The sequence below is a fragment of the Desmodus rotundus genome, chromosome 4, assembly GCF_022682495.2.
Source record: "Desmodus rotundus isolate HL8 chromosome 4, HLdesRot8A.1, whole genome shotgun sequence".
NCBI classification, from domain to species: Eukaryota; Metazoa; Chordata; class Mammalia; order Chiroptera; family Phyllostomidae; genus Desmodus; species Desmodus rotundus.
Genome location: NC_071390.1, coordinates 68,593,766 through 68,613,479, shown reverse-complemented (window position 1 = coordinate 68,613,479; position 19,714 = coordinate 68,593,766). Strand labels below are relative to the sequence as shown.

At 38.8% G+C, this 19,714-nt stretch overlaps 1 protein-coding gene across 6 annotated transcripts in view; it reads right to left on the bottom strand.

Annotated features, from left to right (window-relative positions):
- The window catches only part of ZFAND4 (zinc finger AN1-type containing 4), a 190,148-nt gene that overhangs the window by 105,758 nt on the left and 64,676 nt on the right, over nucleotides 1–19,714 (bottom strand). For all 6 annotated transcript variants that reach the window (XM_045195984.2, XM_053923336.1, XM_024561409.3 and 3 more), the window contains one exon: nucleotides 1,435–1,582. In XM_045195984.2, coding sequence (XP_045051919.1) covers nucleotides 1,435–1,582 — 148 coding nt within the window. The remainder of the gene's footprint in view (nucleotides 1–1,434; nucleotides 1,583–19,714) is intronic.

The window sequence follows — 19,714 nt, the reverse complement described above, 5'->3', positions numbered from 1 at the left end:
CAACCTAAGTTCCCATTAGTAAACACGTGGATCAAAAAACTCTATTTACACAGAGGAATACTATGTAGCAGAAGAAAGTAGGAGGTCCTACCCTTCACAACCACACGCCTAGATATGGAGAGTATTATGCTAAGTGAAATAAGCCAGGTGGTGAAAGAGAAATACCATATGATCTCACCTATAGTGGAACCTAATCAATAAAACAAATAAGCAAGCAAAATATAACCACAGACTTGGAAATAAAGGACAAACTGACATTAACCAGAGGGGAGGGAGAGGGGGGTTAGCTGGGGGAGGGTCATCAAGGAACAGATATATAAGACCCATGGAGAAAGCCAAAGGTGGGTAGGATTGAGGGTGAGAGGTGAGGGTTGTGAGGGGCAAGGGAAAGCGGTGGCAGGAAAATGTAGAGTAGTCTTCCTGAACAACAATTTAAAAAAATAAAAAGTGAAAATAAAATAATAAAATGCCAAAGGCAAAAGACAAAGAGAAAATCTTAAAAGCAGCAGGAGAAAAGCAGTTACTTATATATAAGAGAACTACCATATGACTGTCAGTTGCTTTCTCAATAGAAAGGTTGCAGGCTAGAAGGGATTGGCAAGAAATATTCGAAGGAATAATAATGAAGCACCTATAACCAAGATTACTCTACCCAGCAACACTATCATTTAGTATCAAAAGGCAGACAAAGAGCTTCCTAGCCAGCAAAAGAAAACTAGAGGAATTCATCACCACCAAACAAGTTTTATATAAAATGTTAAAGGGTCTTCTTTAAGAAGAAGATAAAAAATATGCACAGTAAAATGGCAGTAAATACATATCCATCAACAACTGAATCTAAAAAACAAAATTAACAAGGAAGCAGAAAAAAACACAATCACAGATACAGAGAACATTTGATGGTTGCCAGGTGGCAGGGCGTTAGGGTGAAAAAGGGGAGGGGATTAAGAAGTACAAATTGGTAGTTACAGAATAGTCATGGAGATGTAAATTACAGCATAGGGAACAGAGTAGCCAATGAAGATATTTGCAGGACCCATGGACACGGACAATGGTATGGGGTTTGTCTGAGGGAGTGTGGGGGGACTGGGTGGAGGGGGATAAAGGGAGAAAATTGGGGCAATGGTAACAGCATAAACAATAAAATATAATTAAAAAATAAAATATTTGTAAGATTAAGATTAGACTATCATTATTCTCAGCTCTAAAACTATGAAATTTTTAAAATCATGAATTATTTTCAGTGTAGTAAAACCACATTACATGTGTTGTTGGTCTAAAAAAAAAACCAGTTAATCACTTTTAGTATCTCAATAAATTACTGAGGCCAGAAACTTGAGATGAATAATATTTTATAAATATTTTTCTTTCACAATTACCAGCAGTGCTCAGGGATATACTAGAGAAAGGCCTGCCCATTGCCAATAGCTTCACCTTTTTGCCAAGATTCATGTTCTCCATCTTTGCCTTCAGCAGCTTCATTTTATTCATAGTTATTGAATTTTCAATTATCTGTTGCCCAGAAGGAGAAGGCTCGATTTCTTCATCCTCATCAGTATACAAATTATACACCGAACCAGCACTGCCAAAACAAAACAAAACAAAACGATAATTACTGTTGTGTGCCTGACACCTGCCCAATGACTAAAAATACTCCATGTGCAATAGAAACTATAGATGCTGCTAATGATAAAACAATAAATCCACCTTGTTAATGTAAATTCAAGGCAAATGTATTTTTTAAATATATTTAGGAGAAAAAATGGGGATAAATATCATAATCTAGCCCTACTGAAAATTCTAGTACAGCTGAGCTTTTCTGATGTCAGTATACTAGAAATAAAGATCTTTTGGCTATATCATTCCCACAGAAGCAAAATCCATTTCTACAAAAATGATCTAATTTCATTTTATCAGCCAAGGCAAACTAGACTACAAGCTGATCAAATTAACCAGAGTGAAAAAGAAATTGACACTGAAGTCCTGATTTTTATTCATTGTGAGAGGATTCTCACACAAAAAAGGAAGGAGGACTCATACACAGATGTCAACAGAACATTTTCAGTTCTTTAGAATAACAACAAAAAAATACAGATAACATAAGATTTTTCTCAGTGTGTTTAGAAATGTAACTACCTAGAATAACATAGATTTTAAATTAAAAAAGACACCCCAGGCAATTCATGACACAAATTATTAAACATGTTAAACATTTCAACTATTGATTAATCATCATGCTATTTGTTCATATCTTAACGTAATTGTTATCTGGGGCCTCTTGTCTTTGACTGCATAATGCAATGGCACTTATCATACTACCTACATATTTATACTTAAATGTTTATCTTTCCCTCTTACTCCACCATACGTACAAGTTGAAAGCAGTTATTAGACTTTTTCCTCTTCCTAGTCTAAGTACCTGGCACAATGCTTGGCACATAATCAAAAGTTTGCTGAACTGAACACAAATGTAACTGAAATTCAATTTTTTCAATAATGAGAAAGTAAAACAGTAAGGGTTTGAAAAAACAAAAATATTTGAAGAATGACTAAAATTTTAAATAGAGCAGAAAAAGAATGTGTGTTGGTCATTGTAGGAAGTTTACTTATAGGAAAACTAATGTATCTATGCTAAGGAATATGAGGGTTAATAAGATTTCCTGTTCTATATGGTTGTAGGAATGGAAACAATTTAGGATACCCTTAATAAGGTATATTCCACAACATTTCTGAAGCACATACCACCACCATACAAAGGCAACGTAGAGGGTGAATAACCCCACTTCTAAACTTTATACAGTGAAATAGATGACATTTTGAAATTCAGGGTTGTTTACATGCAGCAGTCACGACTATTAGAAGGAAGAATGGCAGAATTTGATCCAATAATCAATTTAGTCTAGTGTGTGTCTTGTGACCAATACTTCTACCTATTATAGATGCCTGCTACAGTATGAAAACTGACACAATGGGCAAAACACTAAATTAACATTGTTAGTGTTTCCTAAATGTCTACTCTATCAGCTACTTTCCACATATCATTTCTAATATTCAGAAAAACTATGTAATGTATTATATCCCATTTTATAAATAAAACTGCAGTTGAGAGAGGTTACCTAATTTTGTTCAAGACCACAGAGCTAATAAATGGTGGACCTAAGATTCAAATCCCCCATCTGTCTGGTCCCAAAGTCTATTATGCTTATGTATCCCCCCCAAAAGTGGAACTTACAGTATGTGAAGGCTCTTGTGTTAAGGTTAACTATACCCAAAATGGGGTTAATTAAAGATTTTTGGCAGCTCACCCTTGGAGTTTGAAGAAAAGACTCCAGGATAATCTATTTTTGATTACCTTGCAATATTTTAACTTTATGTTCTACTCTATTATATCCTGTGCTTTTAACATTAACTGTCCATAATGAATTAAAGAGGTTTTTGACACAACATTCCTGAAAAAAATAACAATTAAAAAAAATAATACCTGGTCATTTACTGTTTTCCTGTGTGTGTGTAAAGTACAATCGTGATAAATATTTCATTGGACAGATTTTAGAGGGTTAAAAATACTTTTAAATTCACCTAATATTTTTTATCACATTATTGTTTTCCCTTTCATAAAGCCAAGTCATGAGATCAGTTACAAGCCAATCATAATTCCTTTCTACTTGAAAAATATAACTACTGATTCTGAAGATGGCAGTGAGGTAGGTGGGAGCGGAGCCCACTTGCCCCTGCACCCAGCTAGAACACCTTGCCAATCTTCTTGAGGAACAACACAGTGAACAGCTAATGGAATTCCAGCATATATGAAGTTTGGAGGCCAAAACTATAGAGGATGTTGAAAAACAGACAGTAAGGAGATTGCGTTGGGACAGTAAGGGCCCTGGGACCAGCGTGGGAACCAAGGCTGCTGAGGTCCTGGCCTGTAACCTGGCGCAGGGTTGCTGGCTGCCACAGCAGCTTTGGAGGAGAGCCAACTCCGTGATTGTAACTCAGCAGCTCCCTCCCCTACCTTGGCAGGGAAAGCAGCCCCACACCAGGAGAGACCTGGATGCTTCAAGTCGCTGGGGGGAATAAATGGGACTGTGGTCACTGGCTAGGACAGTACCAGAGAAATTGGGAAGCTGGGTGACACCTGGAGAGGGGAGAAGATTTGGGTGGTTCCAGTTAAAGGTGAGATCATATGGTATTTGTCCCTCACTGTCTGGCTTATTTCACTTAGCATAATGCTGCCCAGTTCTAACTGGAACATAATCAACAGAAGAAAAAAGCAAACAAAATATAACCAGAGAAATTGAAGTTAAGAACAATCTAACAACAGCCAGGGGGGAGTGGGGAGGGGATAGTGAGGAGAGGGGATTACTGGAAATACTATAAAGGACACATGGACAAAATCAAGGGGGAGGGTGGGGGAGGGGGGGGGTTGGCTGGGGTGGGGTGGAGGGATGGGGAGAAAAGGCACACAACTGTAACTGAATAACAATTAAATTTTTTTTAAAAAGAGTTGGGCAGTGAGGAACACTGACCCGGATAGTCTCTGGACTGGTCAGAGTTGGGCTGTGTGAAAAGCAGGGCACTTGTTAAGAAAGGCGGGTGCAAACAACAGGAATTTAAAAGGTTCCCAGGCACTGTTTAAGGAATGTCTCACTCAGCACCTGGGTTAGCAAAAAGGGAGGAGGAGTGCCACATGGACTTCGGAGGAGAGCAGCAGGGCTCAGGGAGTTAGCAGTCACCAGAGAGCCTTAATTTAGTGGGAGAGCTGAACTGCTCTGAGGGGACTTTGAGAGTGCCCAGCACCCAGGCCAGCAAAGAGGGAGGAGGTGGGGTGTGAATTGTTCCTAAGCAGTGCACCTCTGCAGACTGGTGGATTAAAGGTGCCTGCCTGGCACAGATTGACAGTGGGGGCCAGGCAGTGCATGGAGGATCTTGGCTAGAGGCTGGGCAACTGTGAATATTGCAGCCCTGACCTGGCCCCTATCCTCCCAAAACCACAGGAAGGGAGAAGGGCTAAGCCCAGCCCCACTCTGCCTGCAGTATCCAGGAAGACCAGCAGAACTCCTTGGCAGATTTAAAGTCAGAAGAAGGCTTCCCTGCCCCACCCAAGTGTGAGACAATAAGAACCTGGAGCTGTGAAAGGACCAGAGACAGATCCAGAGAGGGATCACAAGACTACCACCAACAACTGAGAAACTGAGATAAATTTCACTTTGCTATCCTATAGAACTTGCATTTTGTTGGGGTTTTTTGTTATTTTTATTTCTTTCATTTGATTATTATATTTTATTTCTCTTCTTTCTGTTTAGCCTTCTTCATTTTGTTTGTTTAATTGCATTGTTTCATTGATTTTCCTTGTTCTGTCTTTCATCATATTGCATTTTATTTTTTCTTCTTTCGCTTCACTCATATTGTAATACAACACTAGTATTGGTCTTTTACTTTCTATTCTTTTTATTCAGATCACATACTTCTTGTCATATTATTGTTTTCCAGTATTATAAATAATTATTGTTCCATATTATTATAAATACTGTAACAGAGTGCAGCCAAGAGGGGGGCCCCAAGTAGGGATTTGTAATGGGGTCCAGAACTCATGGTCTCCAAGAAATATTAGAAAAAATATATACATATACGATGCCCTCATCCACACAAATCTGAGCTGGGGGATGGGACATATGGAGCAGGGCCATTGAGAGCTGTTTTGTGTAGCAACAGCTTTGTAGCTAACCTCTGGCATGGTCTTTAACATCTCTATAACCTTTAACTGGTTTCATGGCTATGTTAAATAGCTGTGGCCATGCTTTGAGCCAGGGGGATGGAAGTGACTTCCACCCAAGATGTAAATGGGAGGCGACTCCCCCTGGTTACAGCGCCTACATGAGAGCTCAGAGATGACTGGCTCCATGCTATGGAGCCACACCTGCCCGGACTTACTATGGCAACCCAGTAAAGCTGCAAGAACAGGGAATACTGGCAGGTACAACTGATCATGGGAGGAGTTGGAAATGGGGCTGCAGAGGAAGATTGGCGCTGGGATTTAAACCCAGGCATGGCAGCCATGCCTAGTTGGGACCACGTGACTTTGATGAGAGTCAAGACCAGGTGGCTTTAGGGTGCTCCCTTTTGCCATGTGGCTTAGGAAGCAGGAGAGACTTTGCCTGGAAGAAAAGGAGTGAAAGGACTCTTGCTGGTGGACCATGAGAAGGTGCCACATGGCTTTGGATTAACTGAAGATCGTGGCGGTGACACAGCTGATGGTGCTGGGAGTCTGAATCATGGCCTTCTCCTTCTTTTCCTGAGATACGATACCCCAGACTAGGCAGAGGGAGAAGGAAAGGACTGTGTGTGTCTGTGGGTATTCTAAAGGACTTTAGTATTTTAATGAAGACATTAAGTCATTACTCTAAGTCGGTATAACTTCTAAATAAATAATTCCTTTCCTTTTCACCAATCTCTGGCAGTGAGAAATGTCTCTCCTTGGCGGTGGGCAAGGCAAACCTAGTAGGTGGAGGGGCACCTCCGGAGAAAAAGGGGGGGGTCCTTTCAGTAATAGTGTATCATTCACTTCCCACCCTGGTCTGTTCTGTAACAATACTACACAGCACCCCTAGCTGGTGTGGGCACATTTCACTATCTTCCTGAGCTTTATTGCTGTTGTGGTTACCTATATTGTCTCACACACTACAACTGCTTTCTATCCTTTACTCTCACCATATCTCACCATCTAACCTCACATAAGTGCTGTTTTCTGGATTCAGCACGCAATCCTTTCCCCTCTAATAAGAGTCTTATTTCCATTTCTACAAAGTGGCTAGTTGGGTGAAATACCACGGTTAATGCTGTACTTCCCCAAATGATCTCCCATCTGTTTTCTAATGTTGGTACTTTAAATCCCATAGAATGCACTCCAGCTGCCTTAATACATTTTGCCTCTGCCCTGCCACTAATCACATACAATATTAGGTGGGAGTTGTGAATACCAGTAAACCCGCTAAAGGAGAGAACCCAACAACAAAGGAACACCAACAGGTAAAACCCAAGTACAACAAGAGAACACACACAAACAGAAGAAAAGGCAAACCTACAATATCTAGGCAAGGAGGTCAAAGAGACATCACTGAATCCCATACAAATACTACCATAGAAGATCATCCTACAAAGACAGCTAGCAAAGCAGAACATCAGGAAGCACAGAAACAAACAAAAAGAGTCATCAAAACTGAGGAGAGAAAAAAAGAACCTGCAATAAAAACAAATGGAAGACTCCCCACTAAAAGAGCTAAATGAAATGGAGGTAAGCTAATTATCAGATGTAGAACTCAAAATAATGGTTATATGATGCTCAGGGAACTCACAGACAACGACAAGGAACTGAGTGAGAACTACAACACTATGAAAAAGGAAATAGAAACTGTAAACAAGAACCAGGAAGAAATGAAAAATACAATTTCCAAAATTAAAAAAAACACACTAGAAGGAATTACAAGCAGGCTGGATGAAGCAGAGGATGGAATTAGTGAGCTGTAACACAAGGTGGAAAGAAACACCCAGGTAGAACAGCTATACGAAAAAAGACTAAAAAAATATGAAGATACCTAGAAGTAACTCCAAGATAACATGAAAGGCAACAACATTCAAATCGAAGGAATACCAGAAGGAAAAGAAAAGGAACAAGGGTTAGAAACCCTGTTTGAAAAAATAATGACAGAAACTTTTGAAAACTGGGGAGGGAAAAAAACCATGCAAGTTCACAAAGCATAGAGAGTCCCAACCATGATGAAGTCAAAGAGGCTTACTACAAGACACATCATAATTAAAATGTCAAGTTTTAAAGGAAAAGAGACAATCTTAAAAGCAGAAAGGGAGAATCAAGAAGTAACACACAAATACATATTGGGGTTCCAATAAAGCTAGCAGCAGATTTCTCAACAGACACACTTCAGGCCAGGAGAGAATGGCAAGAAATATTCCAAGAATAAAAAGCAAAAGATTACTCTACCCAATGAGGCTCTCAATCAAGATGGAAGTCACAATAAGGAGTTTCCTAGACAAAAGAAGGTTGAAATAATACACCTCCACCAAACCAGCACTACAAGATATGCTAAAAGGACTACTATAAGAAGAGGAAAGAAAAGAGTGAAGGAGGAACACAAATACAAAAGGGGAAAATGAATAAATACCTATCAATAATAACCTTAAAGGTTAATGGATTAAATGCTCCAATCAAAAGACACGGGGTAGCTGAATGGATAAGAAAACATGACCGGTACATATGCTGCCTACAAGAGATGCACCTCAGAAAAGAAGGTCTACACAGACTGAAAGTGAAGGGTTGGAAAAAAATATTCCAAGCAAATGGACAGGAAAAGAAAGCTGGAGTAGCAATACTTATATCAGACAAAATAGACTTCAAAACAAAAGCCATAAAAAGAGACACTGAAGGATAGTTCATAACACTAAAGGGAGATATCCATCAAGACAAACATTGTAAACATATATGCACCCAATATAGGAGTACCAAAATATGTAAGGAAAATCTTGGAGGATTTCAAAAGAGATATAGACAGCAACACACTTATACTAGGGGATTTTACACCGCACTTTCAAAAATGCATAGACCTTCCAAACAAAATATCAACAAGGATATTCTGGCGAGACTCGAGAACCAAGATGGCGGTGTAGGTAGACACACTGCGCCTCCTTGCACAACCAGAACTGACAGAAAATCGAACTGCAAGGAAGTCTGACACCAAGGAGATAAAAAATAAACATTCATCCAGACCGGTAGGAGGGGCGGAGACGGGCAGCCCGGGTGGAGAGGACTCGCGTTGCTGTGGTGGGACAGAGACTGGCGGAGTGTGGGATGAACGAAGCAGGCAGTCTGACCACTAGCAGACCCTGCAGCCCCACATTCGCACACAGATAAACCAGACAAATGGCGGGGAGCAAAGCAGACCGTGCAACCCAGGGCTACAGCGCGGGGAAATAAAGCCTCAAACCTCTGATTTAAAACGCCCGTGGGGGTTGGGGAGGCAGCAGGAGAGACTCCCAGCCTCACAGGAGAGGTCACTGGAGAGACCCACAGGGGCCTAGCGCATGCACAAGCCCACCCACTCGGGAACCAGCAGCAGAGGGGCCCAGTTTGATTGTGGGTAGCTGAGTGAAAGGCTGAAATCTGGTGGAGAGGGGAGCGGGTGCCATTGCTCCCTCTCAGCCCCTCCCCCACATACAGTGTAACAGCGCAGCTACCAGAGACCAGCGTTACCCCGCCCCGGTGAACACCTAAGGCTCCGCCCCTTAAAGTAACAGACGCTCCAAGACAAAAAAAAAAAAAAAAAAAAAAATGGCCCAATTGACAACACTTCAAAGCTCCAGAAAAAATACAACTAAGCAAGGAAGAGATAGCCAACCTATCAGATGCATGGTTCAAAACACTGGTTATCAAGATGCTCACAGAATTGGTTGAATCTGTTCAAAAACCAGATGAAAAAATGAAGCCTATGCTAAGAGAAACAAAGGAAAATGTACAGGGAACCAATAGGGATGCGAAGGAAACTGGGACTCAAATCAACAGTGTGGACCAGAAGGAAGAAAGAAACATAGAACCAGAAAAGAATGAAGATACAAGAACTCGGAAAAATGAGGAGAGGCTGAGGAACCTCCAGGACATTTTGAAACGTTCCAACATCCGAATTATAGGGGTGCCAGAAGGAGAAGAGGAAGAACAAACAATTGGAAACTTATTTGAACAAATAATGAAGGAGAACTTCCCCAGTCTGGCAAAGGAAATAGACTTCTGGGAAGTCCAGGAAGCTCAGAGAGTCCCAAAGAAGCTGGACCCAAGGAGGAACACACCAAGGCACATCATAATTACATTACCCAAGATTAAACAGAAGGACAGAATCTTAGAAGCAGCAAGAGAAAAGGAGACAGTTACCTACAAAGGAGTTCCCATAGGACTGTAGGCTGATTTCTCCAAAGAGACCTTACAGGCAAGAAAGGGCTGGCAAGAAGTATTCCAAGTCATGAAAGGCAACGACCTACATCCAAGATTACTGTATCCAGCAAAGCTATCATTTAGAATGGCAGGGAAGATAAAGTGGTTCTCAGATAAGGTCAAGTTAAAAAAGTTCATCATCACCAAGCCCTTATTATATGAAATTTTAAAGGGAGTTACCTAAGAAAAAGAAGATCAAAATAATGAACAGTAAAAATGACAGCAAACTCACAGTTATTAATGACCACACCTAAAACAAAAACAAGAGCAAACTAGGCAAACAACTAGAACAGGAACAGAACCATAGAGATGGAGATCACATGGACGGCTGCCAATAGGGGAGTGGGAGGGGGACGGGGGGGAAAGGTACAGAGAATAAATAGCATAAATGATAGGTGGAAAATAGACAGGGGGAGGGTAAGAATAGTGTAGGAAATGTAGAAGCCAAGGAACTTATAAGTATGACCGATGGACATGAACTATTGGGGGGGAATGTGGGAGGGAGGGGGTGGGCAGGATGGAGTGGAGTGAGGGGGGGGAATGGGACAACTGTAATAGCATAATCAATAAATATATTTAAAAAAAAGAAAGTGAGATTCAACAAAGCACAAAATTTGGCAACTGATAATACAAAAAAAAAAAAAAAAAAACGATTTGTGGAATGGAACAATGCCCTAGATCAAATGGACTTAACAGATTTTATATATATATGAACCTATCATCCCAAATAAGCAAAGTACATATTATTTTCAAATGCACATGTAACACTTTCAAAGATAGACTATGTAATAGGACACAAAACTAGCCTCAACAAATTCAAGAAAACTGAAATCATACCAAGCATTTCTCTAACCAAAAGGGACTGAAAGTAGAAACCAACCTCAAGGAAAAAACTCAAAGCACTCAAATTCAGGGAGATTAAATAGCATGCTATTAAACAATTAATGGGTTAATAATGAGATGAAGGAAGAAATAACAAAGTTTCTGCAAACAAATGAAAATGAACACACAACAGTCCAAAACTAATGGACACAGGAAGGCAGTCCTGAGATGGAAGCTCATAGTGATGCAGGCCTACCTAAAAAAGATAAAAACATTTCAAATAAACAACCTAACCCTAAATCTACAAGAACTGGAGGAACAACAACAAACAAAGCCCAGAGTGAGTAGAAGGGAGAGAATAATCAAGATCAGAGAAGAATTAAGTGACAGAGACACTAAAACAACAATCCACAAGTTCAGGAGCTGGTTCCTTGAAAAGATAAACAAAATCGACAAGCCCTTAAGCAACCTCATTGAGAAAAAAGAGAAGACCCAAATAAATACAATTAGAAGTAAAAGAGGAGAGATGACAATGGATACCACAGAGATACAAAGGATTTTAAGAAATTACTATGAAGAATTATATGCCAAGAAATTTGAAAACGAAATGAAATGGACAAATTTCTAGAAAATACAATCTCCCAAAACTGAATGAAGCAGCACCAGAAAGTATAAACAGACCAATAACAGCTGACAAAATCAAAGCAGTAATCAAAAAACACCCAGCACAGAAAGGACCTGGACTGGATGGTTTCACAGGAAAATTTTACAAAACTTTTAAGGAAGAACTAACCCCTATCCTACTCAGACTATTCCAAAAATCCAAAAAGAGGGAAGATTCTTTATATGGCAGCATCATCCTAATTTCAAAACCAGATAAAGACAGAGCAAAGAAAGAAAACTATAGGGCAATAACACTGATGAACATAGATGAAAAAATCCTCAACAAAATATGGCAAATCATATCCAGCAATACATTAAAAAGATCATACACACGATCAAGTGGGATTCATCCCAGGGGTGCAAGGATGGTACAATATTTACAAATCAATAAACATAATATATCACATAAACACAAGAAAAGACAAAAATCACATGATCATATCAATAGAAGCAGAAAAAGCATTTGATATGGTACAGCACACATTTATGATAAAAACACTCAGCAAAGTGGTAGTAGAGGGAGTATTCCTCAACATGATAAAGGCCATATACTAGAAACCTACAGCCACATCTTACTCGACAGTAAAAACGAAAAGCCTTCCCACTGAGATCAGGAACAAGGATGTCTGCTTTCAACACTTCTATTCAATACAGTATTAGAAGTCTCAGCCACAGTGATTGGTAAAAAAATAAATAAATAAAAAGCATCCAAATTGGAAAGGAGAAATTAAAATTGTCACTGTTTGCAGATGACATGATATTGTACATAGAAAACTCTACATATTCCACCAAAAAATTACTCAACCTGATAAGTGAATTTGGCAAAACACTGGGATACAAAGTCAATATTCAGAAATTGAAGTAATATTTGTACACCAACAAGGAAATATGAGAAACAAATCAGAAAAAAAATCTCATTTGCTATAGCAAGAAGAAAAAGTAACTAGAAATAAGCTTAACGAAGGAAGTAAAAGACCTATACTCAGAAAATTACACAACACTGAATAAAGAAATTAAGGAATCATTAAATAAATGGAAGCATGTACCATGTTCATGGATTGCAAGAATGAACATCATCAAAATGTCCATACTACCCAAAGCAATTTAAAGATTCAATGCAATCTCTATTAAAATACCAATGACATATTTTACAGATATAGAACAAAATTCAAAAATTTATATGGAACCATAAATGACCCCAAATAGCCACAGCAATTTTGAGAAAGAACAACAAACTAGGAGGGATCACCACATCTGACATCAAACTATATTACAAGGCCACTGTATCAAAACAGTATGGTACTGGCACAAGAACAGAGATACACAGACCAATGGAACAGAATAGAGAGGCCAGAAAAAAACCATGTTTCTATGGTCAATTAATTTTTGACAACGGGGGAAGAATCATAAAATGGAGTAAAAATAGCCTCTTCAACAAATGGTTTTGGGAGATCTGGACAGCAACATGCAAAAAAATGAAATTTGACCACCAACTTACACCATGCACAAAAATAAATTCAAGGTGAACTAAAGAATTAAATATAAGTCATGATACCTTAAAATTCCCAGAAGAGATCACAGGCAGGAAAATCTCAGCTATTCCACACAGCAATATTTTCACCTATATGTCCCCAGAGCAAGGGACATAAAGGAAAGAATAAACAAATGGGATCTCAGCAAAATAAAAAGCTTCTGCAAAGCTAGAGAAGAAAACAGCATTAAAATGAACACACCAACAGTATGGGAAAACAGATTTGCAAATGATACCTTAGACAACAGTTTGACCTCCAAATTATATATAGAACTCACATGTCTCCACACCAGGAAGAAAAACAACCCAATTAAAAAATGGGCAAAAGACCTGAACAGACACTTCTCCAAGGAGGACATACAGAGGGCTCAGAGACATATGAAAAGATGCTCAATGTCACTAGCCATCAGCAAATTAAAACCATAATGAGATACCATTTCACACCAGTCAGAATGCCCAAATAAACAAATCAACAAACAAGTGTTGGAGAGGATGTGGAGAAAAGGGAACCCTAGTGCACTGCTGTTGGGAATGCAGACTGGTGAAACCACTCTGGAGAACAGTATGGAATTTCCTTAGGAAACTAAAAATGGAACTCCTTTTCACCCAGCAATACCACTGCTGGGATTATACCCTAAGAATCTTGAGACATCAATTCAAATGATGCCTATGCACCCCAATATTCATAGAAACACACTTTACAATAGCCAAGTGCTGGAAACAGTCTAGGTGCCCATCAGTAAATGAGCAGATTAAAAAACTGTGGTACATTTAAACAATGGAATACCACACAGCAGAAAGAAGGAAGGAGCTCCTATCCTTCAGGGCAGCATGGATAGAACTGGAAAGCATAATGCTAAGTGAAACAAGCCAGGGGGTGAAAGAGAAATACCATGTGATCTCACCCATAAGTGGAACCTAATTAGCAAGCCAGCAAAATGTAAGCAGAGACATTGAAATAAAGAACAATTTGACAGTAATCACAAAGAAGGGGAGAAGGATAATAGAGGGGGGCCATCAAGGAACAAGTATGAAGGATACCTGGACAAAGCCAAAGTGGGTGGGTTTGAGGGTGGGAGGTGGGGAGGGGGTGATGTGGGGGGTGTGGTGGGGTGAAAATGGAGACAATTTACTTAAATAGTAATAAAAAGAAAAAAATACCAAATTTTTTTAAAAGAAAGAGAAATATAACTATAGTAGGATGACATAGAAATTTATAAATTTAATAAAGAATATCTTTTTTCTATTTAAATATTCTAAACATTTTCTTGAATTTCTACATATTTTTAATAGTAGAAAATCTAGTTCTACTACATGTATAAGGGGAATGCACATACAAATTCTGTAAATATTTCTTTGAATGCTTATATTTAACTTTTTCTAAATATTTTAGTCTAATGATATGATTAAAGAAGAGGTGAGCAAAGTAATATTTATTTCAACATGAATTGTGTTCATCATGAAGCCAAGACATCATGTGATTTCCATAGATAAGTTACCAATTAATTAGGTCTTACAATGCCTCCTTCTATTTGTACATAAAAAAGCAGGAAGGTGGTATGATTGAAAAGTTTTGAGACTAAAAATGACTGATACTAAAATTTGTATGGGAATGAATCAAATAAGCACCCAATTCTTTGTTTCTTCTTAGAGCAGGAATCAGCAAACTTTAGCCATAAGCCAAATTCAGGCCACCACTTATTTTTGGAATGCCTTTGATTTCTGAGTATTGACTTTGTATCCAGCTGTTTTGCCAAATTCATTTATTAGGTCAAGTAGCTTTTTGGTGGAGTCTATAGGATTTTCCATGTACACTATCATGTCGTCTGCAAACAGTGACAGTTTCATTTCCTCCTTTCCAATTTGGATGCCTTTTATTGCTTTTTCTTGTCTGATTGCTGTGGGTAGCACTTCCAATACTATGTTGAATAGGAGTGGTGAGAGAGGGCATCCTTGTCTTGTTCCTGATCTTAGTGGGAAAGCTTGAAGTTTTTGTTCATTGAGTATGACGTTGGCTGTAGGTCTCTCATATATGGCCTTTATTATGTTGAGGAATGCTCCCTCTATGGGAACACTTTGCTGAGTGTTTTTATCATAAATGGGTGCTGCACCTTACCGAATGCTTTTTCCGCATCTATTGATTGATATGATCATGTGGTTTTTGTCTTTCCTTTATTTATGTGGTGTATTATGTTTATTGATTTGCAAATATTGTACCATCCTTGCATCCCTGGGATGAATTCCACTTGATCATGGTGTATGATCTTTTTAATGTATCACTGGATGTGGTTTGCCAATATTTTGTTGAGCATTTTAGCATCTATGTTCATCAGCGATATTGGCCTGAAGTTTTCTTTCTTTCTTATGTCTTTATCTGGTTTTGGGATTAGGATGATGTTAGCTTCATAAAAAGAGTTTTTGAGTCTTCCATCTTCTTGAATTTTTTAAAATAATCTCTGGAGAATGGGGGTTAGCTCTCCCTTAAATGCTGTGTAGAATTCTCTTGTGAAACCGTCTGGTCCAGGGCTATTGTGTGTTGGACGCTGCTTGATTACTGTTTCCATTTCATCCTGGGTTATTGGTCTGTTCAGGCTTTCTGTTTCTTCTTAATTGAGTTTTGGAAGATTATTTTTTTTCTAGAAATTTGTCCATTTCATCTAGGTTTTCACATTTCTTGGCATATACTTCTTCATAGTCATTTCTTACAATCCTTTCTATTTTGGTGGTATCAGCTGTAGTCTCTCCTCTTTCATTTCTGATTGTGTTTATTTGGGTCCTCTCTCTTTTTTTCTTGATGGGCCTGCTTAAGGGCTTGTCGATTTTGTTTATCTTTTCAAAGAACCAGCTCCTGGATTCCTTAATCCTTAAAATTGTGCTTTTAGTCTCTATGTCATTTAATTCTGTGCTGATCTTGGTTATTTCCTTTCTTGTACTTGCTCTGGGTTGTCTTCGTTGTTGTTCCTCGAGTTCTTGTAGTTGTAGGGTTAGGTTGTTCATTCTATTCTTTTTAGGTAGGCTTGTATTGCTATGAACTTCCCTCTCAGGTCTGCCTTTGCTGTTTCCCATGGGTTTTGGATTGTTGTAAGTTCATTTTCATTTCTTTCCAGAAATTTTTTGATTTCTTCCGTAATCTCATTCTTCACCCATTCAATGTTTAATAAAATGCTATTCAATCTCCTTGTGTTTGAGTGTTTGGGGTTTTTTTCCTTGAGGTTTGTTTCTAGTTTCAGTCCCTTGTGGTCAGTAAAATGCTTGATATGATTTCAATTTGCTTGAACTTGTTGAGGCTTGTTTTGTGTCCTATCGTGTGGCCTATCTTTGAAAATGTTCCATGTGCATTTGAAAAGAATGTGTATTTTGCTTCTTTGCAATGAAAGACTCTCTCTCTCTCTCTCTATATATATATATATATCAGTTAAGTCCATTTCATCTAGGTCATTGTTCAATGCCACAAGATCTTGTTGATATTTTGTTTGGAAGATCTATCAATCTTTGATAGTGGGGTGTTAAAATCCCCTACTATGTATAATTGTGTTGCTGTCAATATCTTTCTTGAAGTCCTCCAAGATTTTCTTTATGTATTTGGGTGCTCCTATATTGGGTGCACCCAACATAAGTTATTATTGAGAGGTACTTTTCATTGCCATTTTTTTGTACCTGTGTTCCTCTCTCTCTCTCTCTCACTTTTCCTTCCTTTCCTTAAAGCAGTCCATTTAGCAACTCTTGCAGAGCTGGTTTGGTGGAGGTGTATTCTTTTAGACTTCTTTTGTCTGGGAAGCTCTTTATTTGGCCTTCTATCTTGATTGGGAGCCTTGCTGGGTAAAGTAGTCTTGGTTGCAGGCCTCTGGTTCTCATTACTTGGAATATATTTTGCCATTATCTTCTGGCTTGGAGTGTTTCCATTGAGAAGTCAGCTGCTAACATTATCGGGGCTTCCTTGTATGTTACTTCCTGTTTCTCCCTCGCTGCCTTTAAGATCCTCTGTCTTGGAATTTTGCCATTTTAATTATTATGTGTCTTACAGTGGGCCTCTTTGGGTTCCTCTTGATTGGGAGTCTCTGTGTTTCCTGGATCTGTGTGACTTTTTCTCTCCTCAGATTAGGGAAATTTTCCATCATTACTTTTTCAAACAGGTTTTCTATCCCTTGCTCTTCTTCTTCACCTTCTGGTATCCCTATTATACGGATATTATTACATTTCATGTTGTCCTGCATTTCCCTTAACCCCTCTTCATTCTTTCTGAGCCTCTTTTCCTTTTCTTGCTCTTTCTGGGTGTTTTTTTCTACCTTGTCCTCCAGTTCGCTGATCCCATCCTCTGCATCATCGAGCCTGCTTTTGATTCCTCCTACTGTGTTCTTCAGTTCAGAAATTGTATTCTTCATTCCTCTTGGCCCTTGTTGATAGTTTCTATTTCCTTTTCATGTTGATATAGTTTGCAGTGAGTTCATTGTAGTTTCCCTGTAGTTTTTGGTAATTCTGTGTGACCTCATTAAGCTTCCTTATAACCAGTCCTTTGAACTCAATAGCTGATAGTTGACTTGCCTCTTTTTCATTTAGCATTGTTTCTGAGACTTCCTCCTTTCCTTTCATTTGGGGACTGTTTCTTTGTCTTCCCATTGTTTGTGAGACTCTTCCTGTTAGCCTCTGCTTCTTAAGTTGCCCTGGATTTATGGTGTAAACTTCTGTGGTAGAATACCTGTGAGATTCAGTGCTACAGTCTGCTTGATCTCCTGATCTTACTGATCTTGGGCTGTGGTTTATGTTGTCTCTGTGTATGTCTTTGGTGTTTGGTTGTTGTTGGGTCTTTCTTTGGTGGGCCCTTCCCACCAGCTGGTTATCTGAGGGTCAGTCTGTCCCCCAGATATTGTTTTCTGTTGTGCAGGTGTGGGCAGGTTGTGTTGGAGCTGGTTCTTCCATATGTACAAGGTTTTGAGGCTTTTCTCTTACTCTTGTTCAGTTGTTTCTTCTGAGTAATTTCTTCACTATTTAGCTGTATTTCCACATAGGTCCTGGGTTGAGTTAGTGTGACTTCCACTCCCTCCTTCACCTTCTTCTGTTCTTAGCTGTTGGTTGTTCCTTTGTTGGTGGGTTTCCTCTTTCAGGAGGTATCCTGGTGTTCACAGCTTCTACCTACTCTTTTTTGTGATAGGTTGTAGGAGGAAGGTGAAATGGCTTAAGACAGCAGGAGCATATTATATTAACACTAACTTTAAAAAAAACATTTCTTTTTAATTTTGTATTTTTTTTTAAGATTTTATTTATTTATTGTTAGAGAGAGGGGAAGAGAGAGAGAGAGGGAGAGAAATATCAATGTATCGTTGCCTCTCAAGTGGCCCCCACTGGGGACCTGGCCCACAACCCAGGCATCTGCCCTGACTGGTAATCAAACCGGTGACCCTTTGGTTCACAGCCAGTGCTCAATGTACTGAGCTACACCAGCCAGGGCAGCAACACTGACTTTTTTACCCCAAATATCACTCCCACAAAAAATAATTCTTATTAGTAGATCTGAATCACACACACAGGGCCACACACATAGTCAATTATTATTCTTATTTCCTAATTTGTCATTAAAAATCTCCTGAAAAATTTTTTCTCTCCTGTTATATAAATACCTACACTTGATTTTGTCTCTTAGCCTGAAAGCCCTAAAATAGTAACTATTTGGCCTTTTATAGAAAAGTTTGTTGCCTCTAATTGTAGCAGAGACATGATAAATTTCCTTCAAGGTAGAAACAAAAAATTTTTTCCATTCCCCTTATTCATCCATTCTATTTCTTGTCCAATTCTTGTAAGTGAATAGAAAAAAAGAGAGAGAAAATTTAAATTACCTTGAGAGGAACAATAATGCAACTTTAATTAAATCTATGACAACACTTGTGCTATGTCTAAAACACAATAGAAATAGGCTGAGGGAAAATTGGGAGTAAAAGGAAGAAACATTATTTCAAGGAAAAGGAAATAGATGTGCAAAAACATGGCATAATGAAAGAGACCTGAAAAATTGATGATGACAGGTAGTAAAGTGCCTTACATGCTAAGCTAGGGAGCTAAGATTCTCTCCTTTAGGAAAGGAGAGACAAAAGAGAATGTTCTTAACAAAGAAAACCAAAACAGCAGTGAGCTAGCACTCAGAGAGACTATATAAAGAAATTCTATTCATGGCCCAAATGAAAGACACTGGATTAAGGCTGCAGCTCTCATTGCTCCTTCTTCTAAACTTCAAGCCCAAATGTTCATGCCACATTTGTAGTACTAACCAGATCCTGACACACTAGAGTTAACAGTATACTTGAAACCTATATAATTTTATTGATTAATGTCACCCCAATAAATTCAATAAAGAACAAAAAATATACAGTCAACACCCTTTTGTTAGTCTGTTCTTCTTCCACAAAGTCTAATCTTTCTTCCACATAACACTCTGTAGTGGGAAGAATCCTAAAGGAATCCCGATGATTCCCAATGTCTGATGCTCATAACCTGTATACTCTCCTACCCTTCAGCATGGGCATGACCTGTGGTTTACAGGTAGCCAACAGAATAGAGAAAAATTAAAAGGATTTTTGCAGATGTAATTTAGGCCCCAAATCAGTAGACATTGAGTTCATCAAAGTGGAGCTTTGGGCAGGCTCCAGCCAATAGCCAGCAAAAAACCGTGGCCCTCAGTCATATAACCACCAGGAAATGAATTGTGTCTACAA